At 42.0% G+C, this 14,008-nt stretch overlaps 1 protein-coding gene across 1 annotated transcript in view; it reads left to right on the top strand.

Annotated features, from left to right (window-relative positions):
- The window catches only part of LOC134750022 (myotubularin-related protein 4), a 57,545-nt gene that overhangs the window by 32,475 nt on the left and 11,062 nt on the right, over positions 1-14,008 (top strand). The window contains exons 4-16 of the mRNA XM_063685093.1: positions 1,042-1,217; positions 4,636-4,831; positions 6,430-6,569; positions 7,201-7,390; positions 7,475-7,671; positions 8,510-8,702; positions 9,343-9,528; positions 10,136-10,309; positions 10,426-10,555; positions 11,033-11,135; positions 11,720-11,840; positions 12,458-12,727; positions 13,142-13,430. Coding sequence (XP_063541163.1) covers positions 1,042-1,217; positions 4,636-4,831; positions 6,430-6,569; positions 7,201-7,390; positions 7,475-7,671; positions 8,510-8,702; positions 9,343-9,528; positions 10,136-10,309; positions 10,426-10,555; positions 11,033-11,135; positions 11,720-11,840; positions 12,458-12,727; positions 13,142-13,430 — 2,365 coding nt within the window. The remainder of the gene's footprint in view (positions 1-1,041; positions 1,218-4,635; positions 4,832-6,429; positions 6,570-7,200; positions 7,391-7,474; positions 7,672-8,509; positions 8,703-9,342; positions 9,529-10,135; positions 10,310-10,425; positions 10,556-11,032; positions 11,136-11,719; positions 11,841-12,457; positions 12,728-13,141; positions 13,431-14,008) is intronic.

Genomic DNA, 14,008 nt, shown 5'->3' with positions numbered 1-14,008 from the left:
AATTAGAAAACACCTTATATTTGGTCTGGGCAAACATTCTTCGGGTATCGCACCGCGTGAAATCGTGCGCCGGCAATTTAATCTAAGTTAACTCTCACGATTTCTACCAGGTGTTGTTTTTAGTAGAAATGTGTTTCGGAATCCATTTCGGTGTCTAGACGCCCTTTCTTGAAGTTAAGGGCCATGTTCTTTAAATTTAAAAAAGTACGAGCCAGTTTAAATGAGGAAATTTAGAACTACTTTGCTAATGGCTTTGTTGTTAACTTGTTATTTTGTTCATCAATGAATTAAACTAATTTACGAATATATTATAAGGCCTATATGAGTCTAAAAACAAACAAAATAAAAGGGGCCCTTGTCGACCCTGTTTGCTTTGTTATCAATTTTATTGAACTGTCGACAAAAGTAGTGTCCAAAGCCTCAATAAAAACCAGATTTAAAAAAAATACTAAAATCAAATATTATGTTCAAAGTCTACACTGAACATGCCTTTCAAATGTGTATTTACGATTAGCATATGCATCGATACATTTTTAACTGGCCATAAACCTTATTACAACCACACAAGGTATATCTATGATCACTTTACTATAGTTATCAAGTTATCATATGTAAATTGATAGATAAGTTAGTCCAGCAAGTGGACTTTAAGGTCAACGGGTCGGATGCACTGGGGTGAATGAACGAAATGACGTTTTGATAGTAGTCTAATCAGCAGAGCACGGAATTTTCGCATCAAAACAAAAGACACTCCCAATCTGGCTAGTGTTAGAAATATTTTTTATCGATATCGATACTATAGAAAAAAAACGTGAGGTTTGTATAACATTGTATAGAAACAGATGCAATTTCTTCTTCGAAATCCACGTCACCTCACACAGCAGTGTTAATCTAGCTTATAGGTAAATTTATAATATTAGTGGGCGATGTTTTATCTAAATATGTTTTGTTATTGTCTGCTAGCATTTAAAAAAGGAATCTCTCAAATCGTTGCTAATATTATGTACGTATTATCTACTAACAAGTAATTTATATTTCCAGTGGGTCGGACGCACGGCGGACGGCGGCACCATCGCGATGTCCAACTACCGCCTTCACGCCCAACCTCGGCGGCGGAGCGGGCCCGGCGCCTCCGTGCCGCTGCGGCTGATCGACGCGGTCGAGATCAAGGATCTGCTGGGCCTTGTTGTGCTCTGCAAGCATGGCCGACAGCTTCAGTGAGTACTGCTGTCATTTTATACTTGCCTGGTACTAATAGTGAAGGTTAACGGTACGGATTATTGACGCGGTCGAAATTAAGGATATCCTGGGTCTAGTTGTGCTGTGCAAGCATGGTCGACAGCTTCAGTGAGCACTGCTGTCATTTTATACTTGCCTGGTTATTGACGCCCAACCTCAGCGGGGAGCGGGCCGAGCCCGCCGGGCCCGGCGCCTCCGGCTGTCGAGATCAAGGTTCTGCTGGGCCTTGTTGTGCTGTTCAAGCATGGCCGACAGCTGCAGTGAGTGCTGCGTAGATTGTATGCCTTGGCTGGTACAGGGTTTTCAAGGACTTAGCTGCTTTGACAGACGAAAGATCGGACGCCTCAGTGCTGCCACCTACAAACTTACTTCTATCCATAATTTAATCCAAGAGCTTTACGAAGTCATCGTAACTTATAGTTTAATTCAAATTTGTTAGTCCTAAGGGCCTAGTTTGATTTTTGGCTGTTTTGTTACCTGACCTAAAATTGGACATTGAAACTGTAACTTTGTCATCACGAAAGTTAAACGTTTTTTGTAAACCTATATTCGACGTTTAGGTAAAATTGATCCATCAAATGTGAAGTTAAAATATTTGGTCTTTCAAATAGCCCTTCGCGACCATATATGTACCTACCTGCCTATTAGTATATTAGTACCTATTAGGTGTTATTCCAATGAAAGTCTGGAAAACCCGGGCCCGCGGCGTATTTTCCCTCATACAGGTATCGTAATCGTAGAAAATTATACCCACATAGCAATTGTACACCATTTGCATACAGTTTTACAAGGCCAATAGTATGTAAACGTCGGTATTATTGTAATAATATTTATTTGCGAGGTACTAAACGGTTTGGATTTGTATTTCACACTTTGAGAATAGGCTTTTATTCAATGCTTACGTCAGATAAGGTCAATGAATACACGAAAGTATGTTAAGTAGGTATTACTTACGTTAAGCACACCGATAAGCTCATTTGATATCGAAAGCATAACAACTGATATAGCCGTAGCAACCGGAGCAAACAACATATTTGACACTATATACTCAATGTTGTGTTCCTGGTAGCGATTAAAACTTAATCACAACCTACCTAGGATTGCGTGGCGAGCGGTTAGCGGAGCGTTGAGCGGGGCGGGCAACGTAAAGCTAAGCGGCAAAGTGCTCTCTGCAGTATGATCTCAAGACGCTCGCATACGTTTGCATTGGTTTAGCATGAACTCCGCAAGCATCGCCCAGTCTACTAAGTACGCTCTGCGCCAGCGTCCACTCAGTTCGTATACCTACTTACGTTACGGGCACGCAACGCAAGGGCTGGGACAGCCTGACAGCTGCCATATGATTTCTAACATTACAATTGGCGTATGCACGCGCGTGTCTATCGTCAACGCTACACTTTTTAATTATATGGAAGTGTTTATATAAGTCGGTCCATTTTCATAACTCTCGAGTATGTTTTCGCATAACTATTATATTTATATACCTATTCGGTTTACGCATATACAATCGTGAACGAGTCAATAAATAAGTCTTAAGTATATGTTAGGTTTACATACAACAACTTGTTGTCTTAAATACACAAGCCAACAAGATATGTCTAGACTAGACAATTATTGTAATAGCTGACCTATTAGCATTTGCACGTTATAAAGTAAGCATGGAGACATATTTTTATTTTTATTTGACAGATCGTTGCCGGAGATTTATGGGCATTGAATTAAGGGGCCCACTGACTATCAGTCCGTCTTGACAGTTCCGAACAACTGACAGGCCGATATCGTCCGGCGGACTGATAGTCAGTGGGCCCCTTTAGAAAAGCGTCAACGTTTAGTGTTATTATGCGCAATAAAAAAATCATTACAAAATGGTGAATGAATTGAAGTCAATTATTGTCAAACAAAAGTACCTGGTATAAGAAAAAGACCTCAGTATTAGGTAATTGATTTTTAAACTAACTTGGTATTATCAAAGATAGATATAACTCCGTAATAGATAGATACAGTCTAAGGAAAAAACGTGCCTCGAAAATCAAGAAAATTTGATTCTTGTTCAGAGGGCGCTACTAGTTTTGGCCTACAGTCGTATAGATGGCGTTGACGGTTTCGTTTGTTATTTAACAATTTTAACGCATATCAGTGAAAGAACATGGGTCAAAATCAAAAAAATTATTAATGCAAATAAAAAAAACATTTATCTATATTTAAATACATTCTATCGTATTTTTATAAATCTTCATTTTTAGTTTTAAAGTGTGTCGACAGATGGCAGTGAATTTACTGGGGTTACAAAATTTACTATAACAGTACCGCTCTAGTATAAGTTACTCTATGGTATTATAATTTTGTATAAAAATAAAGCAAAAGAGTCTGATTTGTGATAAAAAAAATCGCCGCCTGATGCGAGATTTGAACGTAAGTACCTACCTAAGGTGTATGTACCAACAAAGAAGGGCTGGAAAGATTCACCCAGGTCATGTAAGCTTCGATAGCTTAGAAGAATTTATAGCAACAAGACCGGTATTCTAGGTCAAGTTACTCGTGGGGGTAAAATAATAATTTTACTTCCTTCCTCATCTTTTTAAAACGTATAGTACATGTAGTTATGCTCTAGTCCTAGTATATAGTGGACGAAAGTAAAGTAAAGTAGTAGTATCGTAATATGGAATATGATCGTTTTTCCCCTGTACTCTTGCTAATTTTATGGGACCTGGCTAATAACAAATCCAAACGCATCCGCAATGGCGTCGTAAAGTGAATTCTCCTTCATTGCCTCTAAAGCGGGTGCCAACGACGAACAATGCATTCAGAATGCGAGGATTTCTCTACTTCTGAAATGCACCGGACGTGACTTAAATGTGCGTTCATTTTGTATGTAGTTGGGAAATTTAAATTGTTAAGTTTATTTGTCTACTAATGCCATTGTGTTTGAGAGGATGTTTAAGTTTATATTTGTACGATATTTGTACACAGTAAAGCCGCCGAAGCCGTGAGGTCCCATTTAAAAGGTCCTAATTTACTAGCTTTCCTGGGTGTCATGCTTCAAATCTTGTATCACCGAATTAGGCGTGTCACCAAATAATGTGAGTTTACCCTACTATTATATTATGTTAGCGACAGTGGCATCGACCTAGCGGCTATTATTTTATATTTTAATACCTCTACAGTTTTCCTTTTATTATACCACTCATAAAACCCTCCCGCCGACGTAATATTGGTTCAGCAAAGAGAATCAAAATTCATTTGTAAATAAAAAACGTCAAGGTCGTTTTGTGACTGGCAAAAAAGGTCTACGGGTGAAACTAAATAAAAGCACGCGATGAAGTGAGGAGTGTTCTGAAATCGTAAGTCTGTAAAATGTCAGAAATAGACTTAAAAGATTTTTTATTTTATTTACAGATGTACATTCAACACCGGCGACCAATGCCTGGAATGGTGGCAGCGCCTCAGCACGGCTCTCTCGCCCATGAGCTCAGTTCAAGAAACCTTCGCCGCAGCATACGCGGCGTGGGCCAAGGAACAACCGCCTGCCTCCGTCCATAGAGCTCTGATGAGGGCCTCTAACGCCCCACACAGAAACTGGTTCGGCCCTGAGGTAAGCCTCTTGATCGTTTATAATACCCTGGTACATTAGTAGAAACTTTTAACAGCTTTTACCTCCGTCCAAGCTTTGATGCAGGCACACAGGAACTGGTTCGGCCCTGAAGTGAGTAACTATCAGTTATAATATCCTGGTACACAGGTAGAAACCTTCGCCGCGGCATACGCGGCGTGGGCCAAGGAACAGCCCTGCCTCCCTGCCTCCGTCCATAGAGCTCTAACGCCCCACACAGGAACTGGTTCGGCCCTGAAATGAGTACCTGTCGGTTAAAATACCCTGGTATATGTAGAAACTTTTGCAGCGGTCTATGTTGCCTGGACCAAGGAACAAATTTTAGAAATGGAAATTTTCAAATCCCAAATAAAAATATGTATGTTTCCAAAAAAATTTCACGTGAAAATTTCGCAATGGAAACTTGCCGACGGCACATCAGTAATAATAATAATTGTTCAAATTATTGTAATAATAATTATATATTATTAAAAAAACATGCCAAATTAGACATAGTCAATCCTTTAATCTACAATATATTTCAAAGTTAAACCTAACATTAAAAAATAAATGACTAACTATAAAATACATTCCCCGCATTCTGCCACAAGGGTTATGCAGAAATTGCTTAGACCTTGTATCGAGTCTATCGATTATATAATATAAGTATAATAACTTAGTACAATTTGGCACGAATGCAAATGCATCGCCTTTATATGCAAAATAAAAATATGTCATGGACGATGTTTTCTTTTGTTAAGTAAACAAAAGCTTGAGTACTAAGTCTGCATAATTTATTTTTATTATTCAATATAACAGGTGATCATCTCTCATGAATAAATAATTAGCTGAGAATTCTATAGTTGCACGAACCTGGCGCACCTATGTATTTTCTTAGTCACCGTTTACTGTGTTATTTTATCATGGGCGGATTAAAGTGGCAATTTTATCTAACTTGGAATAACATGTCCCAGCCTACACGGGTTGATATTAACAGAAATTAAGCACACACTGCTAAGCTGACAGTGTTTTTTTGTGCGCGAATGATTCACAAGTGACATTACTAGCGATATGATTATATTCAGTGATACTTATGAAATGTTGTCTACATATGGAATCCTATTTTTTTAGCGACCATAGCGAATTTATTCTGTTTACGTTTATTTCCAATCTTTCGATGCTAGACTTGTTTGCGGATCACTGATATCCCAGCAAAATATCAAAACGGATATTTATGTATCTACCCGACGAAAGAAAACATCGGAAATAAAGGTAAACAAAATAAATTTCTCAATTGATATATGGGGTAACAATTGTGATTTGATATATGGAACGCAATTTTAATATGTTGCTATTTCGTGTCATTATTTTTTTTATTTAGAAACAGTCATACATACTTTATGAACTTATTTTAAAGACAAGAAGATCAGACCTATACTTTCATAACAAAATAACATATAAATAGGTCCGTGGCTATTAACTACATAAGAGAAAGACTTAGTTTGTATTTTACAATTACTATAAATATACTTAAAATATGTAAATCAATTAATTGATACCTTTGTCAAAATTAAATTGTAAGTGCGTTTATCTATTTCCAGGTGGAAAGACTCGGTTTCACGACAAAAGGAGCGTGGCGAGTAACGGCCGCAAACGCCGACTACAAGCTATGCTCTTCCTACCCCCCTCTTCTGTTGGTCCCGGCGTCCATCGGCGATGAAGACCTCGACGCCGTTGCGAGGTAAGACAGTCATTCCCAAGTAATCTCACGAAAGGAGCGTGGTAAGTAACGGCCGCCAACGCTGACTACAAGCTATGTACCTCCTACCCCCCTCTCCTGTTGGTCCCGGCGACCTCGACTCCGTTGCGAGGTGAGTGGCCCAGAAAATAGGGCAAATGGAACATAATATGAAATCTTCAGCCGGGTTTCTCTTACGCGCAGCGCTGCGCGAGGTACGTTTTCTCTCTTTCACATCTCTTTCTGAATAGGTTATATAGACTCGGCTCTCAAATTCACAAAACGAAGTGGAAGAACGCATACCAACGATGAATCGTGTCTGCATTTACTGATCCGCCATATTGATAAAGGCTACAGCTGACGAAGGAAAAGTGGGGTGATCGATAGCCTTTGTATTTATACTATACTTTAACGTAACATCTAACTTTCCAGAAGCCTATAAAAGGGTCTTCCACTTCCATTCCATTATATTTTAAGTCTATATTTTGTAGCTCAACATTGGCATGTCTTGATTTCGATGCAAAATCGTGGTTACACAGAATGTTGCAAATCGCAGCTGTTTTACAGCTACAGTCACCTTTTTCAATGTTTTAAAAACTATAAATCCTGTTATTAATGATTAATTTTTCCTCAGATTTCGCGCCATGCGTCGGGTCCCCGCCGTAGTGTGGCGGCACCGAGGCAACGGCGCAGTCATCGCGCGGACTTCTCAACCTGAAGTGGGCTGGTTCGGCTGGCGGTCCGCTGAGGACGAGCGGTTATTGGCTGCATTCGTCTCCGCCTGTAACACTGATAGGGGCGTGCAACCAGCTAACACTAATAAGGTATGCTCTCCTGGTAACTTGACCTACAATACAAGTGTGTATTGTTGTTGAATATTAATTAACTCGTATTTTTTTCTTTTACAGCAAACAAAGCTTCTAATAGTAGACGCACGATCATACGCATCAGCAGTAACGAACCGAGCTCGTGGCGGAGGCTGCGAGTGCCAACAATACTACCCATTCGCAGACATACAGTTCATGAGCCTACCGAACATACATCACGTGCGCCGCTCGTTCCTGCAACTACGGGCGCTGGCTGCTGAACCTAGCGACCAGGCCAAGTGAGTTCCGCGTATTTCATGATAGCCTGGTACTAATTATATGTATAAATCAGTCACTGGCGGTCAATCTCCGCGTCTAATTGTGTAAGCGCCACTTGCACCATCCCACTAACCCGGGGTTAAGCGTTTAAACTGTTAACTCAGTATCAAAATGTACTGGTAACCATGGTAACTCCAGCTTTAACCAGTTAACCCCGGGTTAGTGGGATGGTGCAAGTGGCGCTAAGTGATGGTTCTACAAACGCACAATGTCGGTCAGAAGGAATCGCAAGTTCTTATGGGCAATCAATTTGTTAGCTTATTTTTGAGAATATAGATATGTACGATAAATTGGTAACCTAAGCGTGAGAAAGAGATCGGTGTATGCTCTCAGGTACATTTTGTTATTCATTATTGACATAGAGCGAGCCGCCTCGCACAGCAACACAACCACCAGTGCAGGCGTGACTCGCCCATGCGTTTGCCTCGTGCGAAGACGTCATCACAAACCGAGCTGCCTCGCGCGGCAATTTTAAACGGCAATTACCATTTTTCTCAAACATGTTCGTAAATGGTCGCATTTTGTTCGTAAAACACATTGTCTAATTTTTATCCCAGCGACGATTCCATTTCTGTCCGCTGCGCGCTGGGCGCCGGCCACGCAGGCGGAGGCCGCTACGCGGAGCGAACGTGTACATAAAGTATGCCACATTCGCCAAATATATTGTATATTTTAGTATTTCCTTACGTGTTTGAGAAAAGTACTATGTATACCTCGGTGGAAACAGGCATTTTCTTTCCATCCCTCGGCAACAATGTTATAGTACATTTGTCTAAAAATATTTATTTCTGTCCACAGCTGGCACAGCAATCTAGAACGCACGCTATGGCTCCAATACATCTCAGGCGTAGCGCGAGCGGCCAGCGTAGTAGCGCGAGCCGTGCTGGCCGGGCGACCCGTGCTGGTCCACTGCTCGGACGGCTGGGACCGCACGCCGCAGATCGTGGCCGCCGCGCAGCTCATCCTCGACGTGCACTATCGGACGCTTGAGGTGAACTTGTAGCTAGTTATGGTACCCTAGTATGACTCGCGACGAATACAGTGTTTATCACATACTAAATTACAGTCTACCTAGTTTTGATCCCCTATACGCAGTGATTTTACACTTTTTAAAACCTACATATGTTAATCCGGCATTTCTCGAGATATTTTAATAGAATCGAAACCGAAACTAAACAAAACCCGCGCGGTCAGTTAGATAAAATAGAAAAAAAAAACTTACTTTTTAGTGTTTGTTGTTATAGCGGCAACAGAAATACATCATCTGTGAACATTTCAACTGTCCAGCTATCACGGTTCATGAGATACAACCTGGTGACAGACAGGCAGATGGACAGACGGATAGCGGAGTCTTAGTAATAGGTTCCCGTCTTTACCCTTTGGGTACGGAACCCTAAAAACGCCCCGCCCGGCCCGGCCCGCACATCTGTCGATAAAATGGTTTTGCGTACACCATTGAAAAATATTCGCGGCACGCGTCCGACCTCGGTGACGGTCAAAACAAAACTCCTCTCTTCTACTCGTTTGCCTCATTGTATCATCATTTTTTTTATCTAATCTACACGGTCCTTATACTACTCGTTCTTCTCAGATTGAAGTTCCAAATTCTAATACTGATGTTATTTTCGCAGGGTTTCCGAGTACTAGTAGAACGCGAATGGCTAGACTTCGGTCACAAGTTCGCCGACCGCTGCGGCCACCAGTTCGGTCCCGAAGACCCGAACGAGCGCTCGCCAATCTTCCTCCAATGGCTGGACGTTGTGTACCAACTTATGAGGCAGTATCCCTGCAGCTTCGAGTTCAACGAGGCATATCTGGTGAGTTATAATAGTGATGGCACGTGGGCGGAGGTCGGAGAACTTGAGGAGTCAGAGAAACCAGCGTGTGCTTCTTATGGCGTATATAAATTACTATAATTGATTATAGCGCCACCTAGGGACTGTCTCTGGAACTACGTACCCTTACTGGGTGCGTAAAATTAAGCTATCTATTCGATAAAGTATAAAGGGAGTCTGATAGATGGCGCTGTTAACACAAGTTAACAGATAGTTTGGTACAAAAGTTTACTTGTTTTTGGAGTCCTACATAGTAAACGTGTCAAATTTTTAGAGGCCAGTCCATCCTCTGTAGTCTGTAGATACAATGGTACCGACTAGGTTATAGTTCAGCCTTGCCTCATACGATAGTAACTCCGAGGAAATTCTAGGCCCGAGGCATCGAGACAGTGCGTGCGTTAGCTTCGGGCAAGGCACGTCTTCACAAATGACGCGCTAATATTACATTCACTAGGCTTTCAAATCACATTCGTTAGTTGTTAGAATGATAACTTACTGTAGATTTTAATCGACCGTTCCCCAGCGACACTAAGAGCTAGATAGATAGAACAGTACTTACAAATATCTCATTTTACGATTCTGTCCACAGATAAAACTAGCAACACACGTCCACTCGTGCATGTTCGGCACGTTCCTCTGCAACACTAGCCGCGAGCGAAGCGAGGCGCGCGTACCCGAAACCTCCGCTCAAGTGTGGGAGTTACTACGCGCTCCGGCGTACAGGAACCATCTCTACTCGCCGCACCATTCTCGATCTGAACAGGTATATATCCGAGTTGCCTCGGCGTTGCTGCTTTAGTAGGCATAAGTAAACGCGAATGACTTTGAGACGAGGTAAGATTGAATCATATCCAGTATTTAATAATGATATTTTTGCAGGTCCTATGGCCAGAGTACGGGGTGCGCTCCATGCAGCTGTGGTGGGGCATGTACTGCGGCGAGCGCGAGGAGCCGGACGACGAGCAGCCCGAGCCTGAAGCCGTGTCGCCGCCGCACCCGCCCGCCAACGGTACTTCATTACCCACCGTCTTTGTTTTATGCGCGCCTGGTACCTGAAGCTCACTTGCAGGCATTTGCCGGTCGCTTTTATCGCATGGCAAATATTTGTAACTTATTTTCGACAGAAAACCGACCAAGAGCATGTCGGGCCACGCTCTATGTAGGGTTCCGTAGTTACCGGTCAGTCACAATAGGCTGCTTTGAACGGGTGCTAAGTAACATGTACATAACATGCAAAAAGGCTCCTTCCCGGCGCTTCGTGTTCGTACGTCTTTTGCTAAGGAAGGAAGACTTTTTGCGATAACTCGAAAACTGTTTAGCGTGTTCTTCGCACTTAAACTATCGTGAGACATATTTCAAAATATTTATCAGTACGGTTTTTACTCACTATTATTCACCAAAAGCGATTAAAAATAATAGTGAGTAAAAACCGTACTGATAAATATTTAGCGTGTTCTTGTTTCTTACTTTTCTCTTTTGTTTTCAGGGTTAATGACCAAAACAAGATCTTGTGATAATCTCCTAAGCGAGGGAGAGAAAAGGACAACACAACGGCGGTGTAGTGACCCCAGTATAGCACCTGATGTCATGTAAGTCGCTCTATAATTGATATCGTTCAAAATTAAAATAAGTACGTAATTATCAAATTACCAATAGCAATTCACAGTGTGTTTCTACGGTTGCGCGAGGGCGCATGTTTGCAGAAGTTAGTTCATTCGATAAAATGCGCGTGCGATTCGCGAATGATGCACAAGTGACGCATTTGCTAGATGTGGATGATTGATATTAATGTTTAACTGTTAATTCGGCTTGAGAAAAAGCACGCGTGGGAGCCGGAGGGCCTGGCCGTGACTTTCGGGACAAAAAGTTTGTCTGTCGCAATAAGTACTGCACTTTTGAATTACTAATTTCGAAATCTATTTCAATCGTATAAATAAGCTATCGATCGAAATCGACTTCAAAATTACTTATTGCACTTATGCTTCGTTGCGGCAGTTGTAGACTCCTGAGGGGCTACCGCGAAAACCGAAATTCGCAAATTGCGGGGATCTTTCTCTTTTACTTCAATGAAGGCGTAATTAGAGTGACAGAGAAAAATGCCCGCAATTTGCGAACTTCGATTTTCGCGGTTATAGCCCTGGTGATATGATCTTATTGAATTATCTTTTGATAGGAAACTGTCGAGCATAATGGCGGGCGAGTGTGATCCGCGGAGAGAATCCCGCGCGCTCACCGACAGCTGTGTGGACGAGCTGCGGCCCGTGCGGGGCCTGGAGCCCGAGCGACCCGACCAGGTCAGTGTTGATCATTCTATGTGGTGCACAGGTGACGTGCCAAGGTCAAGGTCTGGCCTAGTGGGTAGTGACTAGTGACCTTGCCTATGAAGCCGATGGTCCTGTGATGACTGTGATGAGCACAGATATTTGTTCCTAAGTCGTGGAAGTTTTCTATGTATTTAAGTATTTGTATTTTATATATATCGTTGTCGGAGTACCAATAACACAAGCCTTCTTGAGCTAACCGTGGGACTTGGTCAATTTGTGTAAGAATGTCCTTATAATATTTATTTATTTATTAAAATAGAATGAGTCTTCTCGTAAGTTAACTACTGCGCGAAGTAGCTCGTACGAGACAAACTAACGTTTGGCCGCAATGCCTCGGGTAAGGCTGCTTTGCGCGGCGACTTGTTCGTCTATTCCTTGCTGCATTCTCTTTAGGTATTAACTTGTCAACCAGTTTTTTTTGTTCGATGTAAAATCGGTACGAAGCGGCTTAAGTAGTCTTAGGACCAATTTAAATTTTAAAATAATAAAAAACTTCCTAATATGAATTGTGAAAACGAAAGATTTTCTCTAGTTTTTTTACTCCAGTGTCATATAAACAGTAAACCCACAATAACCATTACTTACAGGTTGACGGCCTCCACCCAGACCACTTCGAGACCCCGCGTCTACCTCGCGACCTCGCCAGCGGATCCTCCTCCCTCGAGCGCGAGCTTGTCGGCGCCGTCGACTCCGACCACACCGACAACGACCGAGAGATCGCCGACAACGTCGTCGATCGCGTTATAGACCATGACGAGCCGGTGAGACCGGCGATTGAGGTGGAAGTGTCGCCTGAAGGCACGCCGGAGGATACGGCCGTGTTTGTTAGAGCGTTCGATGAGCGAGCCTTGTCTGAGGTTAGTATTTTCACTATTTTAGAAATTAAGTATTTTCAGTCCTACCACTGATAGCAAATTGTAGGTACACAATTCGAGCTAGATATTGCAAATTGTTTACCTTGGAATTTTTCTGGATTTGGCTAAAGCCTTTGACTCTGTGTATGCCGAGTTTCCTCAGCTTGCTGAATAATCAGGGGATACATAATCTTCCATTGGCGTGGTTGGCGAATTAACTATCAGAAAATTAGTTGTCAGAGTAGGTTTTTTTTCAAATATTTTACTGAGCACATATTGTCGCATTCGGAATACCACAAGGAAATATTCTAGGTCCTCATTTTTAAAAGTAACTACTGTCTTTTAAAGCGCTAAGAAGTATCTTTTTTCATAATTATAGACTGCACAGAAACGTTAATAATTTTATTTTTCCAAAAGGGTCCACAAAACTGCAGCCGAACCCGACACATAAGCATCACGTGGCGATCCATCTCTGAATCCTCTAACCAATCTTCAACCGGTTTCGACCTCCCTGAGCCGCACGAGCGCTCCCCGGTCACTCACGAACGGTCACCGGTCTCTCACGACCTGACGGTCACTCATGATGGTGACCACGAGCGGTCACCGACAGAGGAACTGATGAACCACATACCGCAGAATGGAGTGAGCAACGGAATTAATGGGGTGGAAGAGATCGAGCCGAAATTTTTGGAGATTGATTTGAACGGTGAGTGAGAAAATATCTTTAAATAATAGGTGTTTCGTTCTCAATAACTTGCAGAAATAATTTTCATGTAGCTACTAGGATTATCAGAGTGGATTACTTATGTTATTAGATTGGACGAGGGTTTTATTAGATGTCCCATGTTGATGGTGTATGCATTTAATATAACAAATGTATGAACGCTGGTGGTGGAAGTCTTGAAATAATTTCAGTTTTATTGGTAACTAACTTTACCAATTAAATAAGAAATTCACTACGAACATCTTTAAATCCTTTGATGTCGCATGTGGCATACCATTTTGGTGACAGTAAATTAATGTAGCGTAACGGCGCGATCATAGAAAGTGTACACGTCCAATATTCCGATTACGTAGTTTCCATTACGTAGCGAGTACCAGGGCCGCATAAGTAATGAGCAGATATAAGGACAGACAACCGGCTCTCTGCGTTGCGGTTGCGTGCTAGGCTTAACTACGAGTATATCAACCAGAGAGAGAGTGGCTTTATCGAATGAGGATTATGGAGGCCCGTGCTCACGGTCTCCCGGTCTAAAAGGGGAACTTCTGGGGTCAGGGGCATTT

Source organism: Cydia strobilella, chromosome 19 (genome assembly GCF_947568885.1).
Source record: "Cydia strobilella chromosome 19, ilCydStro3.1, whole genome shotgun sequence".
NCBI classification, from domain to species: Eukaryota; Metazoa; Arthropoda; class Insecta; order Lepidoptera; family Tortricidae; genus Cydia; species Cydia strobilella.
This window is presented reverse-complemented; position numbering and strand designations above follow the sequence as displayed.